At 50.5% G+C, this 15746-nt stretch overlaps 1 protein-coding gene across 1 annotated transcript in view; it reads left to right on the top strand.

Moving 5' to 3' along the window:
• mrc1a (mannose receptor, C type 1a) overlaps positions 1-15746 on the top strand; it is a 245320-nt gene that overhangs the window by 202237 nt on the left and 27337 nt on the right. The window contains exons 23-24 of the mRNA XM_072508574.1: positions 5095-5201; positions 13233-13465. Of these exons, the coding sequence (XP_072364675.1) occupies positions 5095-5201; positions 13233-13465 (340 nt within the window). The remainder of the gene's footprint in view (positions 1-5094; positions 5202-13232; positions 13466-15746) is intronic.

Genomic DNA, 15746 nt, shown 5'->3' with positions numbered 1-15746 from the left:
CAACTGGACGTGTTGCACATTGGCGACCCCCGCATTGAATCCGACGCAGACGCGGATTCATTCTTCGGATTTGAGGATCTTCAACCCAGCAGATATGACGTCCCAACTCATCAGTGCCGGATGATGCTGCAGCCTGAAATTAAGAGACAGAGAGCGGTACAAGCCCACAGAGAGCGGCCTGCTGCCACACAGAGCGTGGTCCACGCACCACTCAGGGTTCCCGACTCTACGAAAGAAGACATGCAAGACTCCACACCGCAGTCCTTGCATGCACAAGAAGTGACTCCAGTATCACAAGACTCCACAGCAAGCTCGTGGACAGACTCCACAATGGCAGAAACGCATGACTCCGATGCGCAGTCCTTGCAGGAACAAGACCATGAGGGTCTAGCAACCTCCTCTGACCAAGTTGCGGCAGACGATGCAAGTCTGCCATGCTCACGTAAACACCAAGAAGACTATAACAGTCTACCACGCTCCACTGCACAGCAGGACGACCATGACGGTCTATCATGCTACAATGAAGGCCAAAGCGATGATGACTGTTCAAGCCCAAATGAAGGACAACGGCAAGACAATGACAGTCCACCCACATTGTTTGCACCACCAAATGAAAACTCTGACAATTTACCCAACCCTAGTGAACAGCAAGCAGCTACTGAGGATCTACCCACGGTATGTGAAACGAGTGACGACAGCATCCCACTTCCCATGCAAAAGGTGCAAAGTGACAGACCTCAGCTAGTGCGTACAGAGGCACTCGACGATCACTGTGAGACCACTGGTGACTCCGGTGACACCACACTACTTCCACCCTCAATTGCTCGAACCTCTCCACTAGTCAATGCATTCCTGCATGTTCCGACTCCAGACGTGCAGCTTCAAGAAATCTCAGCTGACTCCAGTGAACCTGCTAAGACTCCGGACGGGGAGCATCAACAAAAAACAGACCAGACTCCAGATGGGGAGCAACCAAACGCCGACTCTGATTCACGTAAGCCAGATTTTACTCCAGACAGGCAGTGCCGCAACCTCAGTGATGGCACGCTCAGGATGACAGCAAATAGCCACAGCCAACAGGAGGCAAACGCTGATTCTCGAAGTATGGATCAGGATCAAACCTCTGTCTCTGTGCTCGAGAACCAGTCAATGATGGTCTCTGCCGATATAGATAACTGTAGTGACCTCAACTCAGAGCTCCAGAGGGTATTAACTGGACTGGAGAATGTAGTCTGTGGAAGGAAAAAGAGCAGTTGCCAGAAGTGGACAGACACATTGAACAACTTACCAAAGCCAGTGAGCACTGTGACCTGGCTATAAAGACTGTGGAGGAGTACTGGGCCGTGACTTCTATCCAACCCTCGCTGAAGAGAGATCTCGATGGGAGAAGGAGTTAGCAGCTCCTCGGGAAGAAAACGAAAGCCTCACAGCGATGCTGTGTAGCAAAGAAGATGACCTTAACAGGACAAAGGTCACCATGAATGCTATTCGGGAGGAAAGAGACCGTCTACGTAGGAGGGTTCGAGAGCTACAGACACGTTTACAAAGCATACAGGCATCTGGTCCAGCTAGTCCAAGTCGTTTGACTGCAGCCAATCGACCAGTCAACCCCAGTACTGGTGAGCTCAGCACCAGCAGTAGCAGCAATGATATCCCTATTGCAAAGGTGGCTGAACGAGTAAAACTGTCAAAGACAAGGTCAGAATCTTCATCTTCAGATCGACCAGTTCTGGGTTCAGAAATCAGCAATATTGGACTACACTTAGCAGCCCTGGCATCACTAAAAACAGACATAGTGGATCTCATTAAAAGACTCCAACATACAGAACGGGAGAGGGATGTGTTAGAAAAGAATTTGGCAAAATCCCAGTGTGAGCAATCTCATTTAATGCGGGAACATGAAGAGACTCAGGAAAGGGCAACTCTTCGCTTTGAAGAACGTATCACTGAACTTCACAGTATAATTGCAGAGTTAAATAAGAAGATTGACAGGCTGCAGGGAATAACAATAAGAGAAGATGATGAGTGTTCAGAGTTGCGTTCAGAACTTAGTTACAGCCCAGGATTTGCTGCACCACAGCCTGGCCAGACAGCATATTCCTGTCAGATGCAAGGTTCTAGTTTCACACCATCACCAGACATTGATGCGAGCAGCAATTCTCTCTCCAAATCGACATGCTTCAACGCTTCTCAGCAGAATCACCCTTCCAGCACAGCATGTGGCCAGAACCAGTATGTACAGTCTTACCCAACTTCAGCAAGGCACATCCATGAACTCGAATGATACTGTTGATGGTACCTCTTCAATATCAACGACCTATCAGCTACAAAACGCCATCCGACAGCACCACCACAAACATAAAAAAAGAAAAAAAGAAAAGCACTCCAAATCGGACAGCGCAGTGAATTGACCACTTCTTGGTTCCTGCGGCTCGGAAACGTTGATGGCGTTCATAACCAAGAGAGACATTTGACCATGATGATTGATGGTTTAGGGACTCACATGAATGATTTGGACTTATTGTTTAATCACCGTTCCCATGACTTGTATATACCTTACCTTATCTACCTGTTCTTTGTTCAGTTTTTCTTAAAGTGTACAGAAAATATGAACATATAAAAAAGGGAGGATGTGGTGATGTGCATCACTAAATACATGTAAGCTAGACAGACACTAGAGGGAGCACCAGAAACATCACACACACACTCAACCAATAGATAAGTTAGATAGGAGGCGACCAATGGACATTCACGATACACAAGGAGGTGACACGACCACAGGGGGGCATTACACCAACCCATATATAAAGGACACCACACAGATGATCTGCCCTTTGGCCAGTGGAGACAGTCAGTGAGGAGAGGCACAGGGTTGATTCAATATTACACCCACCACGTGGAAGACAGCAGCTGGTTAGTCAGTTTAGGTAGCTATAATAGGATTAGCAGTAGTGTCGAACTCAAGTTATAAAAGTGTACATAGTGTAAATAAATGTGTTGAAGTTATCTACACGTCTCGACCTTCCTTGACAAATGCAACACAAGGAAGCCGCTTATGTTACAAAGGAAACATAACAAAACAAGTCTGATGTACACTATTGGGTTTTCTTTCATATTTTTGGGACATAACAGAAGATATTGGTGACATCTAGTTCTATTTGGTCCCAGCTTTTACCAAATTCTTTTTTCAAATTACTTCATTAAGGTTGCCATTTTACAGACAAAACTGGATATGCTTTACATCACAAAGAGAGGTTAATGTCTGTTAATATCATTTTAACATTCTTTTTGCTAAAAGCCATATTATCAGGATTATAACGCAACATTTAAGAAGCATTTAGATGAGTGCTTGAAACAGCATAACATACAAAGCTACATGCTGGGAAATGGAATTAGAATCTAGGTGCTTGATGCCTGGCACAGACACGATGGGTTGAAGGGCCTCATTCTGCGCTGTAAAGCCCTACAAAATAGTCAGACCCTAAATATTCTATTTTTCCTCATAACAGTGGAGCAGGTACCCTCTGTTTAAGGAGCTCTTAACGACATCCCAGTAGATTTTAGCTAATGAATAAGGGCTGGATTCTCCGCCCCGTCACGCCACATTTCTATTTCCCCCCACCGGGGGGATGCTCCGTTACGCGGGCCGGTCAATGGGGTTTCCCATTGTGTGGCAGCCCCACCCTGTCGGGAGACCCCCCCCCACCCCCGGCTGCCAGCAAAACGGAGCATCCTGCCGGTGGAGAATCCAGCCCCAGGGGCGGGATTCTCTACTGCCGCGCCAAAATGGCCGTGCCGTCAGGAGCGCCGTCGAGGTTCACGACGGTGCGAAATGGCCCCGATCCCGACCGATTCAGGCCCTGACAATGGGCTAGGATCGGGGCCGCGTCATCTACACGCGCCAGGCCTTGTCGCCCGCGTAAAAGCGGCGCCGCATAGATGACGCAGCCGGCGCTGCATAATGGGCGTCATCCGCGCATGCGTGGTTGCCGTCCTCTCTAAGTCCGCCCCGCAAGATGTCTGACGGATCTTGCGGGGCTGCGGAAGGAAGGAGGTCCTCCTTCAGAGAGGACGGCCCGATGATAGGTGGGCACCGATCGCGGGCCACCCCACATCTGAGGTACCCCCCCAGTGCAGGATCCCCCCGGTGCAGGATCCCCCCTCACCCCCCCGCAGGCCGCCCCCCCCAGCGTTCACGCACCGCTCATGACTGCAGCGACCAGGTGTGGACGGCGCCGGGGGGAACCCGCCGTTTTGGCCTGGCCGCTCGGCCCATCCGGGCCTCAGAATAGCGGGGGTGCCGGAGAATCGCCATTTTCGGTATCTCCGGCAATTCTTCGGCCTGCGAAACCCGACCGGGCCGTTCCCGCCGCTTGGGAGAATCGCGGGAGGCCGTCGGACCGGCGTCCCGGGAAATTTTGGCGCCCCAGGCGATTCTCCCAACCGGCGTGGGAGTGGAGAATCACGCCCCAGATATATCACTATACAAAGATATAGGGACAGAAACATTTCTGTCTTTCAGAAGAATTACTTATTCAATTCATTTGTATTAAAGGAATCTATTTACTTAAAATGTAATGGCCTATATCTGAATATACTATATCTGAATTTAACCAATTATCTATATTTCACCTAATTGTATCTATATTCTACCTAATTAGATCTATATTCATTCACACATACAGCATGATTTCTGCATTTGCAATTGGCTACCCATTTGTCGGCTGCACATTTCAGATAATTGCCCCTTGCAAGTGAGTTTCACCACGACCAACTCCAGTTCTTTGCCTTCTTATATCCTTCAGCACCTAGCTCCAGAAATATTTTTGACTGTATTTGAATTTATTCATAACATTCACTTCATTGGGGTTCTCCTGTACCTTATTTCAGAAGTCTATGTGCAAAAGAAAACTGCCTGGCTAGTGATAAGTTGTTTGATAATTTGCCACACAACCTTATCTGTGATATTTGCAGGGCACAACATCAACTTGTTATTGTCTGACATCCATGGCTTAATCTTTAATTTTGGTTCGTATTTTTTCAGGAGCATGCTGGTATTAGGGGCTAACTCTTATTTTTTGCTTTTACTCTATGGGCAACTGACTGTGTGACTGTGATTGTGAATGGAAATAAAAACATTGGAGCTTGGAGGAATGACTACTGTGATCTTAAAAGAGGCTATGTATGCCAAAAGTACAAAGGTGAGTATTTTTTATGGCATTTCAGGACATCTTACTAATAATCTCAATGTATCTGGTAAATGAGCTGAAATAATAATGATGTATGCCAACCGTACTCAGTAAGACAAGTTCAGCCCAGTTTACAATTCTTCATTACAGGGTGTGCAGAGGAGATTCACTAGGTTAATCCCAGAGCTGAAGGGGTTGGATTACGAGGAGAGGTTGAGTAGACTGGGGCTGTACTCGTTGGAATTTAGAAGGATGAGGGGGGATCTTATAGAAACATATAAGATTATGAAGGGAATAGATAGGATAGATGCGGGCAGGTTGTTTCCACTGGCGGGTGAAAGCAGAACTAGGGGGCATAGCCTCAAAATAAGGGGAAGTAGATTTAGGACTGAGTTTAGGAGGAACTTCTTCACCCAAAGGGTTGTGAATCTATGGAATTCCTTGCCCAGTGATGCAGTAGAGGCTCCTTCATTAAATGTTTTTAAGATAAAGATAGATAGTTTTTTGAAGAATAAAGGGATTAAGGGTTATGGTGTTCGGGCCGGAAAGTAGCGCTGAGTCCACAAAAGATCAGCCATGATCTCATTGAATGGCGGAGAAGGCTCGAGGGGCCAGATGGCCTACTCCTGCTCCTAGTTCTTATGTTCTTATGTTCTTATTACCCAAGTTCATGCCAGATCACAGCTCACAGCATGAAGAATTTTTTTAAAAAAAAATAATTTTTATTCAAAGGTTTTCACAATTATCACAACAGAAAAATAGAACCCCCCTTTACACAAATAATAAAACAAGAACAAACGTGCATAAATAAACAAATAAACGTTAAACAGTAAACAATAGTGCATCCCCAACGAAACATGAACTTACCCCCTCTCCCTCTCTCCCCCTCACCCCTCTCTCCCCCCCACCCCTCTCTCCCCCTCACCCCTCTCTCCCCCCACCCCTCTCTCGCCCCCCACCCCTCTCCCCCCCACCCCTCTCCCCCCCACCCCTCTCTCCCCCCCACCCCTCTCTCCCCCCCACCCCTCTCCCCCCCACCACCCCTCTCTCCCCCCATCCCTCTCTCCCCCACCCCTCTCCTCCCCACCCCTCTCTCCCCCCACCCCTCTCTCCCCCCCACCCCTCTCTCCCCCCACCCCTCTCTCCCCCCACCCCTCTCTCCCCCCCACCCCTCTCTCCCCCCCACCCCTCTCCCCCACCACCCCTCTCTCCCCCCACCCCTCTCCCCCCCTTCTCACCCCTCCACCCCTCTCTCCCCCCCTCCACAGCCCCCCCTCCTCTCCCCCTCCACAGCCCCACCCCTCTCTCCCCCACCACCCCTCTCTCCCCCCCACCCCCCTCCACACCCCCCCACCCCTCTCTCCCCCCCCTCCACAGCCCCCCCCCTCCTCTCCCCCCTCCACAGCCCCCCCCTCTCACCCCCCTCCCCCCCCGGGTTGCTGCTGCTGACCATCTCCTAACGCTCTGCCAGGAAGTCTAGGAACGGCTGCCACCGCCTGAACCCTTGTACCGATCCCCTTAAGGCAAATTGCACCTTCTCCAATTTAATAAACCCTGCCATGTCGTTAATCCAGGATTCCACGCTTGGGGGCCTCGCATCCTTCCACTGAAGCAGATTCCTTCACCGGGCTACCAGGGAAGCAAACCGGCCTCTTTCGCCTCCTGCACTACGGCTCATCCGACACCCTAAATATTGCGAGCCCCCAGCTAGGCCTAACGCTGGAATTCACAACCCTTGACACCATCCTCGCTACGCCCCTCCAGAACTCCTCCAACGCTGGACATGCCCAGAACATGTGGGTGTGGTTTGCTGGGCTCGCCGAACACCTTGCACATCTGTCCTCACTCCCAAAAAACAGGCTTAGACTTGCCCCGGTCATGTGCGCCCTGTGCAGCACCTTAAATTGTATCAGGCTGAGCCTCGCGCAACAGGAGGAAGAGTTTACCCTTCCCAGGGCATCCACCCACATACCCTCGTCGATCTCCTCTCCCAGCTCCTCCTCCCACTTACCTTTTAACTCCTCCGCCGAGGCCTCCTCCTCCTCCTCCTGCATCACCTGATAAGTTGCCGACATCCTACCCTCTCCAACCCACCCCCCCGAAACCACCCTGTCCTGGACCCTGCCCGCCGGCAGCAGTGGAAACTCCACCACCTGTCGCCTAACGAACGCCTTTACCTGCATATATCTGAAAGCATTTCCAGGGAGGAGCCCGAATTTCTCCTCCAGCTCCCCAAGGCTCGCAAACTTCCCAACTATGAACAGGTCTCCCATCCTCCTAATACCTGCCTTGTGCCAACTCAGGAACACCCCCATCCATTTTCCCCGGGACAAACCGATGGTTCTCCCGTATCGGGGACCACACCATAGCCCCCACCTCCCCCCTGTGGCGTCTCCATTGCCCCTAGATTTTGATGTCGCCGCTACCACCGGGCTCGTGGTATACCTCGTCGGAGGAAGCGGCAGCGGTGCCGTCACCAGCGCCCCCAGGCTCGTGCCCATACAGGACGCCATCTCACGCCGCCCCCTCCCCCTCTATTACCCACTTACGTATCATCGCCACGTTGGCAGCCCAATAGTACCCACATAAATTTGGCAATGCTAACCCCCCCCCTGTCCCTGCTCTGCTCCAAGAACACCCTTCTCACCCTCGGGGTCTTCTTCGCCCATACGAACCCCATAATACTCCTGTTAACCCGCTTAAAGAAGGCCTTAGGGATCAGGATGGGGAGGCACTGAAACAAAAACAAAAACCTCGTGAGCACCGTCATTTTAACCGACTGCACCCTACCCACCAGGGGGAACGGCAGCATATCCCACCTTTTGAACTCCTCCTCCATTTGCTCCACCAGCCTCGTTAATTTGAGCTTATGCAGGGCCCTCCAGCTCCTAGCCTCCTGAACCCCCAGGTATCTAAAATTTATTTCTGCCTTTTTTAGCGGAAGCTCACCAATCCCCTTTTCCTGGTCTCCTGGGTGCACCATGAACAGCTCGCTCTTCCCCATGTTGAGCTTATACCCGGAGAAATCCCCACACTCCTTCAGGATCCGCATCACCTCCGGCATTCCCCCCATCGGGTCCGCCACATACAATAGCAGATCGTCCGCATACAACGATACCCGGTGTTCCTCCCCCCCCCCCCCCCCAACCCCCCCCCCCCCGCACCAACCCCCTCCAGTTCCTAGACTCCCTCAAAGCCATGGCCAGGGGCTCAATCACCAGCGCAAAGAGCAGGGGGGATAGAGGACACCCCTGCCTCATCCCTCGGTATAGCCGGAAATATTCCGACCTCCTCCTGTTCGTGGCCACACTCGCCACCGGGGCCTCGTACAGCAACCTCACCAGTTGACGAACCCCTCCCCGAACCCAAACCTCCTCAACACCTCCCACAGGTACCCCCACTCCACCCTATCAAAGACCTTCTCCGCATCCATAGCCGCCGCTATCTCCGCCTCCCCCTCCACCGCTGGCATCATAATTACATTCAGGAGCCTATGTACATTGATATTCAACTGCCTCCCTTTCACAAAACCAGTCTGATCCTCGTGTATGACCCCCGGAACACAGTCCTCAATCCTCATGGCCAATACCTTTGCTAGCAGTTTTGCATACACATTAAGGATCGGCCTAGACGATCCGCACTGCACAGGGGCCTTGTCCCGCTTCAGAATTAATGAATCAGTGCCCTAGACATCGTCGGGGGCAGGACCCCCCGCCCCCCGCCCGTCCCTTGCCTCGTTGAAAGTCCTTACCAGCAGCAGGCCCAACAGGTCCGCGTACCTCCTGTAGAATTCCACCGGGAACCCATCTGGCCCCGGTGCCTTCCCCACCTGCATACTCCCCAGTCCCTTGACCAGTTCCTCCAACCCAACCGGCACCCCAGCCCCGCCACCTGCCCCTCCTCTACCCTCGGGAACCTCAGCCGGTCCAGAAAGCGACCCATCCCCCCCTCCTACGATGAGGGCTCAGACCAATAGTCACTCGTAAAAGTCCCTGAAGACCCCATTAATACCCACCGCACTTCACACTGTGCACCCCTCCATCCCTAACTCCCCCGGTCTCCCTCGCTGTCTCCCGCTTCCGAAGCTGGTGTGCCAGCATCCAGCTAGCCTTCTCTCCGTACTCGTACACCGCCCCTTGCGCCTTCCTCCACTGCAGCTCCGCCTTCCTGGTGGTCAACAGGTCAAACTCGGCCTGGAGGCTTCGGCGCTCCTTGAGTAGTCCCTCCTCGGGGGCCTCTGAATACTTCCTATCCACCCTTACCATCTCCCCCACTAGCCTCTCCCTCTCTCTCCTCTCCTTACCCTCTCTGTGGGCCCTAATGGAGATCAACTCACCCCTGATCACCGCCTTCGGCACCTCCCAGACCACCCTTACCTGCACCTCCCCATTATCATTGGCCTCCAGGTACCTTTCTATACAACCCCGGACCCGCCCGCTCACCTCCTTGTCCGCCAACAACCCCACCTCCAAGCACCTCCAAGTCCTCCACCCTCAGAATCAGCGCCCTGCTCATTACAAAAAAGTCAATCCGAGAGTCGACCTTATGAACATGGAAGAAGAATGAGAATTCCCTGGCCCCCGGCCTCGCAAACCTCCATGGATCCACCCCTCCCATCTGGTCCATGAACCCCCTCAGCACCTTGGCCGCCGCCGGCCTCCTGCCCATCCTAGACCTAGAACGATCCAATACCGGATCCAGCACCGTGTTGAAGTCCCCCCGCCATTATCAAGCCCCCTGACTCCAAGTCCAGGATCCGGCCCAACATGTGGCGCATGAACCCCGCATCGTCCCAATTCGATGCATATACATTTACCAAGACCACCCGCACCGCCTGCAGCTTACCACTCACCATCACATACCTACCCCCATTGTCTGCCACCATGCTCAACGCCTCAAACGACACCCGCTTCTCCACCAAAATCGCCACCCCCCGGTTTTTTGTATCCAACCCCGAATGGAACACCTGCCCTACCCACCCCTTTCTTAGCCTTACCTGATCTGCCACCCGCAGACGCGTTTCCTGGAGCATGACCACATCTGCCTTCAGCCCCTTCAGGTGCACGAACACACGGGACCTTTGACCGGCCCATTCAGACCTCTTACATTCCAGGTTATCAGCCAGATCAGGGGGCTGCCCCCCCCATGCCGATTAGCCATAACCCTTTCTAGGCCAGCCACGTGCCCGCGTCCCCTGCACTTCCCGTTCTCCCCAGCGGCAAACCCCCGCCCCGACCTCCCCTACAGATTCCAGCTCCCCCTTGGCCATTCCAGCAGCAACCCGGTCACCCCCCCCCCCCCCCCCCGCCACCCCCAGCAGCATTGCTCCCCCCATTGCACTACCGTGAGTCAGCCGACTCCTGCTTACCCCGGCCACTCCCGCCGCTCCATCGACCCCCCCAGTGTGGGAGTCTCCCCTCCCCCTCCTGTCCATCAACGGGCTCTCCCTGACCCCCCCGACCCACCCCCTTCCACTCTCAGCGCGGGAAGAAGCCCGCGCTTTCCAGCACCGGCCCCATCCCTTTACACCCTTAGCGCGGGAAAAAGCCCACGCTTTCCACCCACCCGACCCCGCCTCCTCTGGCGCAGCTCCCTTTCCAGGCCCAGTCCCAAATCCCCCGGCACGAGCCTCCCCCCCCCCTCCCCCCACGGGACCCCCATCTCCATTTCCAGCCACCGACGCCCACAGGCTTTTACCTGCTCCCCCTACGAACCCACCCGTCAGACAGAGAAGAATCATTGCCCAACCAACGGCACAATCCCCCCAAAACACAACACAACAGTCCCAACCATCCCCCCTCAGCATCTCCTCATCCCCAGCCCTCAATCCGAGTCCAGCTTTTTGGCCTGAATAAAGGTCCACGCCTCCTCCGGCATCTCAAAGTAATGGTGCCGGTCCCTGTAGGTGACCTACAGTCGCGCCGGCTGCAACATGCCGAACTTCACCCCTCTCCGATGCAGCACCGCCTTAGCCCGATTGTACCCGGCCCTCTTCTCAGCCACCTCCGCGCTCCAGTCCTGATAAATCCGGACCTCTGCATTCTCCCTCCTGCTGCTCCGCTCTTTCTTGGCCCACCTTAAGACACATTCTCTGTCCACAAAACGGTGGAACCGCACCAGCACCACCTGCGGCGGCTCGCTGGGCTTGGGCCTCCTCGCCAGTAGTCAATGGGCCCCGTCCAGCTCCAGGGCCCCTGGAAGGCCCCACGCCCATCAGCTTGTTCAACATGGTGACCACGTAGTTTCCGACATCCAATCCTTCCAGCCCCTCCGGGAGACCCAGAATCCGCAGATTCTTTCTTCTCGACCGGTTCTCCATGTCCTCGAACTTCGCCTGCCATTTCTTATGGAGCGCCTCGTGCGCCTCCACCTTCACCGCCAGGCCCAAAATCTCGTCCTCATTCTCCGATACCTTTTGCCAGACCTCCCGGATCGCCGCCCCTCGGGCCGTCTGAGTCTCAAGCAGCTTGTCAATTGACGCATTCATCGGCTCCAGCAGCTCTGCCTTCAGCTCCGTGAAGCATCGCTGGAGAAACTCCTGCTGCTTCTGTGACCACTGTGCCCACGCTGCCTGCTCTCCACCCGCCGCCATCTTGGTCTTCCTCCCTCGCACCTTTCTCTGCTCCAGTTCCACTTTTTTCACCGCTCCACTCCTGGTCCAATCCATACAGTGCCAGGGGAATATTGCTGTCCCCTTCCCACACTGGGAATCGTCAAAAATGTACCGTTGGGGGCCCTAAAAAGAGCCCAAAAGTCAGTTTCTAGCGGGAACTGCCGAACGTGCGACTTAGCTCTGCGTAGCCGCAACTGGAAGTCAGCATGAAGAATTGTTACAGGTTGAGCACCGCTGCATGTGCGCAATTCCCAACACACACAGCAGATGCGTAGTTCCCAACGTGCCCGCACTTGCATGGTATATTCCGAAATCCACAAATTTCTGAAATCCGATTAATAGCCCCAAGCATTTCAGATAAGAGATGCTCAATCTGTATTTGAATTATTTCTAGCTAGTACTGAACAGATTAACTTCTGCGGGGTGCTCACTGTTTTCCTCCATCTTCCACCTGAGCCTTTTACACTTCCCTTCCCCAGCACCACTGCTCTCCCAATCTTGTCTCCTCTCTTGATACCCTCAATGCTCACCTCATCACTCCTTTTCCCCTTCCACTTTCCCTTCTCCTATCCTCATGCCTTCCCTTTCTCACCTTCCCATCTCCTTCCCCTGCCTCCTCCATTCCACACTATTCCCTTCCTCTCTTCCTTCACTCTCCACTCACCCACCCCTCTGATTTCTCGTCCCACTCCTTTCATTCGCTCCTTTCCTTCTCCCAACTCCTATCTCCTCTTCCCTTGTCTTCTTCCATTTCTTATCTTGGTTCAATCAATTTTCTGCTCTGTTTGAACTGATGACTGTATTTCATCTTGAGTTTTAGTACACAATACCACGAAAGGTGGTCTGGTCTTATTTATTCCCTCTTCCCCTCTCAGCTGCAAAGTGTCTTGAATGCTTTCAACATTGAAGTATCTGAATAAAGACAAGTTATTGATGATGCGGAAGAGGAGGAAGAGTGGGACATGGGCAGCATTACTTTAAAAAAAATATGAAATGGATAACCATATCAGAGAACGCAAATCAAAATACATTTTAAAGAACATCTTCATGAAGAACTTAAACATTTATTTTCCGATGAGAGCATGATCATTCTAACAGAAAGGCACTGATGTTGGGCAACCTTGCCCGTGAGCCTTATATTTGGAAATGTAGGGATTCACTTATATCAACAGAGAGCATATCATGGGTAGTGAACCTGTGGTTTCCTGATCTGCACTGGTATTGAGAAAGGCTCATTGTTGATTGTCTAGATCCAAAAAATCAACCCCATCATCTCAGGTCCTTAAGTGCCTAATCATACATTAAAAGTTTACTAAAACAACTTCTGGTCTGATTAGGTGAATTGAGTGTAATCTTGATATCATAAAAAAACATTGCATCCGTAAAAATCTGAATGGAAATAATAGTGCCAAATATGATTCCTTCCACAGATCGTGCGCTAATGTTAGAGCCCACAACCATGGCACCATCAAACTACATTAAGTATGCCAACAGTTCATACAAAATAATTACGGTCAAGCTAAAATGGCAAGATGCTCGTAAGGTTTGTGAGGCAGAGGGGGCTCAGATTGTCAGCATCACAAATGGTTTTGAGCATTCCTTCCTAATGTTAGAAGCTTATAAATTTGGACAAAAACTGTGGATTGGATTAAATGGCAATGAGGTAAGAAACACTTAGCACTGTTAGTTGAAGAAAATTGTTAAATACACTGTACTACTAAATATATTGACTTCTGCAAGCACTTTGTACCATACTTTCAAATACACTTGACAAAAATAAACATCAAATTTGAAACTGTAAAAGGATTCATAACAATCCCTGGGACTGGAAAAGAATCTGAGCGGAGAATGAAAATAATGAGAACAAGTCAGAAGAGGTATTTTGGCCTGTGGAAAAAAAAGAGTGGATTCTTGAGACTGCTACTATTTTAATTTATGAAAATGATGCAGACTCAGGAACTCAAAACCAAGTGATCAAATCAGCTAATGATCCCAAAGTAAAAGGGGCAATGAAAACAGTTCAAAAACTGCAGAGCAGGCTTGACATGTATGTGGGCAGATCAATGGCAGATTAAAGTAAATTGGACAACCACAGCGATGTTTTTCCCATAGGAATGAAAACACACATATTCCATGAATAGTTTTGACGGAATGAATGATGGAATGGAAGGAGATTGAGGAGGCTAGACATGTGCAACCAATGCAGAGCAGTAATCCGCAGAACCAACAGAAAGTTGAACCATGGAACCAAGACTGTTGAGTATAAATAAAAGAAATTCCTGATCAACTGTACAACCCTCTGGTCAGAACACAACTGTTATGGCCTCCAAGAGCTAAAGATAAATGGCAAAACAACCAGAGGTGAAATGAGGAAAGCTCTTCAGTGCAGTGTTTATGGTCTGGTTGCATTGCTTGACAGGGTGGTGGAGACAGATTTGATGGTAACTTTCAGAAAGTAATGGGATAAAGACATGAGGAGGACACATTTGCAGAGCCATGGGAAAAGAGCATGTGATTGATACTAACTGGAGAGATCATTCAATGATTCACCACAGGCACTATGGGCCGAATTGCCTCCTCCTGTGCTCTTTGTTCTATGATTTTATGAGACATTCTAGAACTGGAAGCAGTACAGAGAAGAACCATGAGATAGATCCCACCTGAGGTATGAGTCATGAAGAAAGAGAGTTGATCTCACAGAAGTATCTAACATATAAATGATAACGATAAAAAGGGTAGATTTGGAATATTACTTTGGATTAAATTGTGGAATTTTGACAAGTGGATTCAGGATCAAATATGTTAAAGTGTAAATGACTCATATAAAGCAGTTTTTGTGCAGCTAGAGTGGTCACCGCTTGAAATGGACGTCGAGGCATGGTATCAGCACATTTCAGAAATAATTTGTGAGTGAATTTCTGCGGGGGTGTCTCAATCATACTTATCTTGGGGGAAAGAGATTGATGTCTTTTCCTTTAATTTTGTATTTCAACATGAACAATTTGGGGATTTTGCCTTTCCTTATTTGATAAGAGAATCTTCTATCGTTGAACAAATATATGAAGAAATAAAGCAAAATGCATAAGCAGCTGGTGGATGGAGAGGGAAAAAGTCGGCAAGAATAGGAAAATGGTATACTATTTAAATTGAGAGAGATTGCAAAAGTTGGTGGTACAGAGAAATCTGTGTGCCCAGATACTGAATAACAAAAATTAGGATGCAGGTACAGCAAGGCAAATGCAATTTTGGTGTTTATTACAAGGGGGAATGGATTGTAAAACTAGGGAATGTTCACGGTTGTTGTACACGGCCTTGGTGAGACTGCATTTAGAATACTATATAAGGATATAATTGTGTTGGAACCAGTTCAGAGGAGGTTCACTCAATTTATTCCTGGGATTAAGGGCTCATTTTATAAAGAAAGGTTGTACAGGTTGAACCCAAACCCATTGGAGTTTAGAAGAATGTTGAAATGTATAAGCCCTAAGAGGACTTGACAAAATGGATGCTGAGAGGATGTTTCCCCTTGTGGGGAGACTAGAATTCTCCGCGCCATGAGGAAACCCGCGGACGGGGACGGGGACAGGGGTGGGCGCTGTCGGCGGCATGAGAGAATCCCAACAGCTGGAGAATTCCGGCCCGCTATATTGCTTCCAGTTCTAGAACATCTCATAAAATCATGGAAAAAAGAGCACAGGAGGATGCAATTCAGTCCATAGTGCCGATGGTAAATCATTGAAAGAGCTCTCCAATGAGTCTCACTCCCATGCTCTTTCCCCATGGCCTTGCACATGTTTCCTCCTCATGTCTTGATCCCATTCCTTTTTGAAATTTACCATCAAATCTGCTTCCACCACCTTATCAGGCAATACATTCCACACCATAAAATCGTTCAAGAATTAGAAATCTCCCTTATAAGGTGGAGATGAGGAGACATATTTCCT

The sequence above is a fragment of the Scyliorhinus torazame genome, chromosome 6 (genome assembly GCF_047496885.1).
Source record: "Scyliorhinus torazame isolate Kashiwa2021f chromosome 6, sScyTor2.1, whole genome shotgun sequence".
In the NCBI taxonomy this organism is placed as follows: Eukaryota; Metazoa; Chordata; class Chondrichthyes; order Carcharhiniformes; family Scyliorhinidae; genus Scyliorhinus; species Scyliorhinus torazame.
This window is presented reverse-complemented; position numbering and strand designations above follow the sequence as displayed.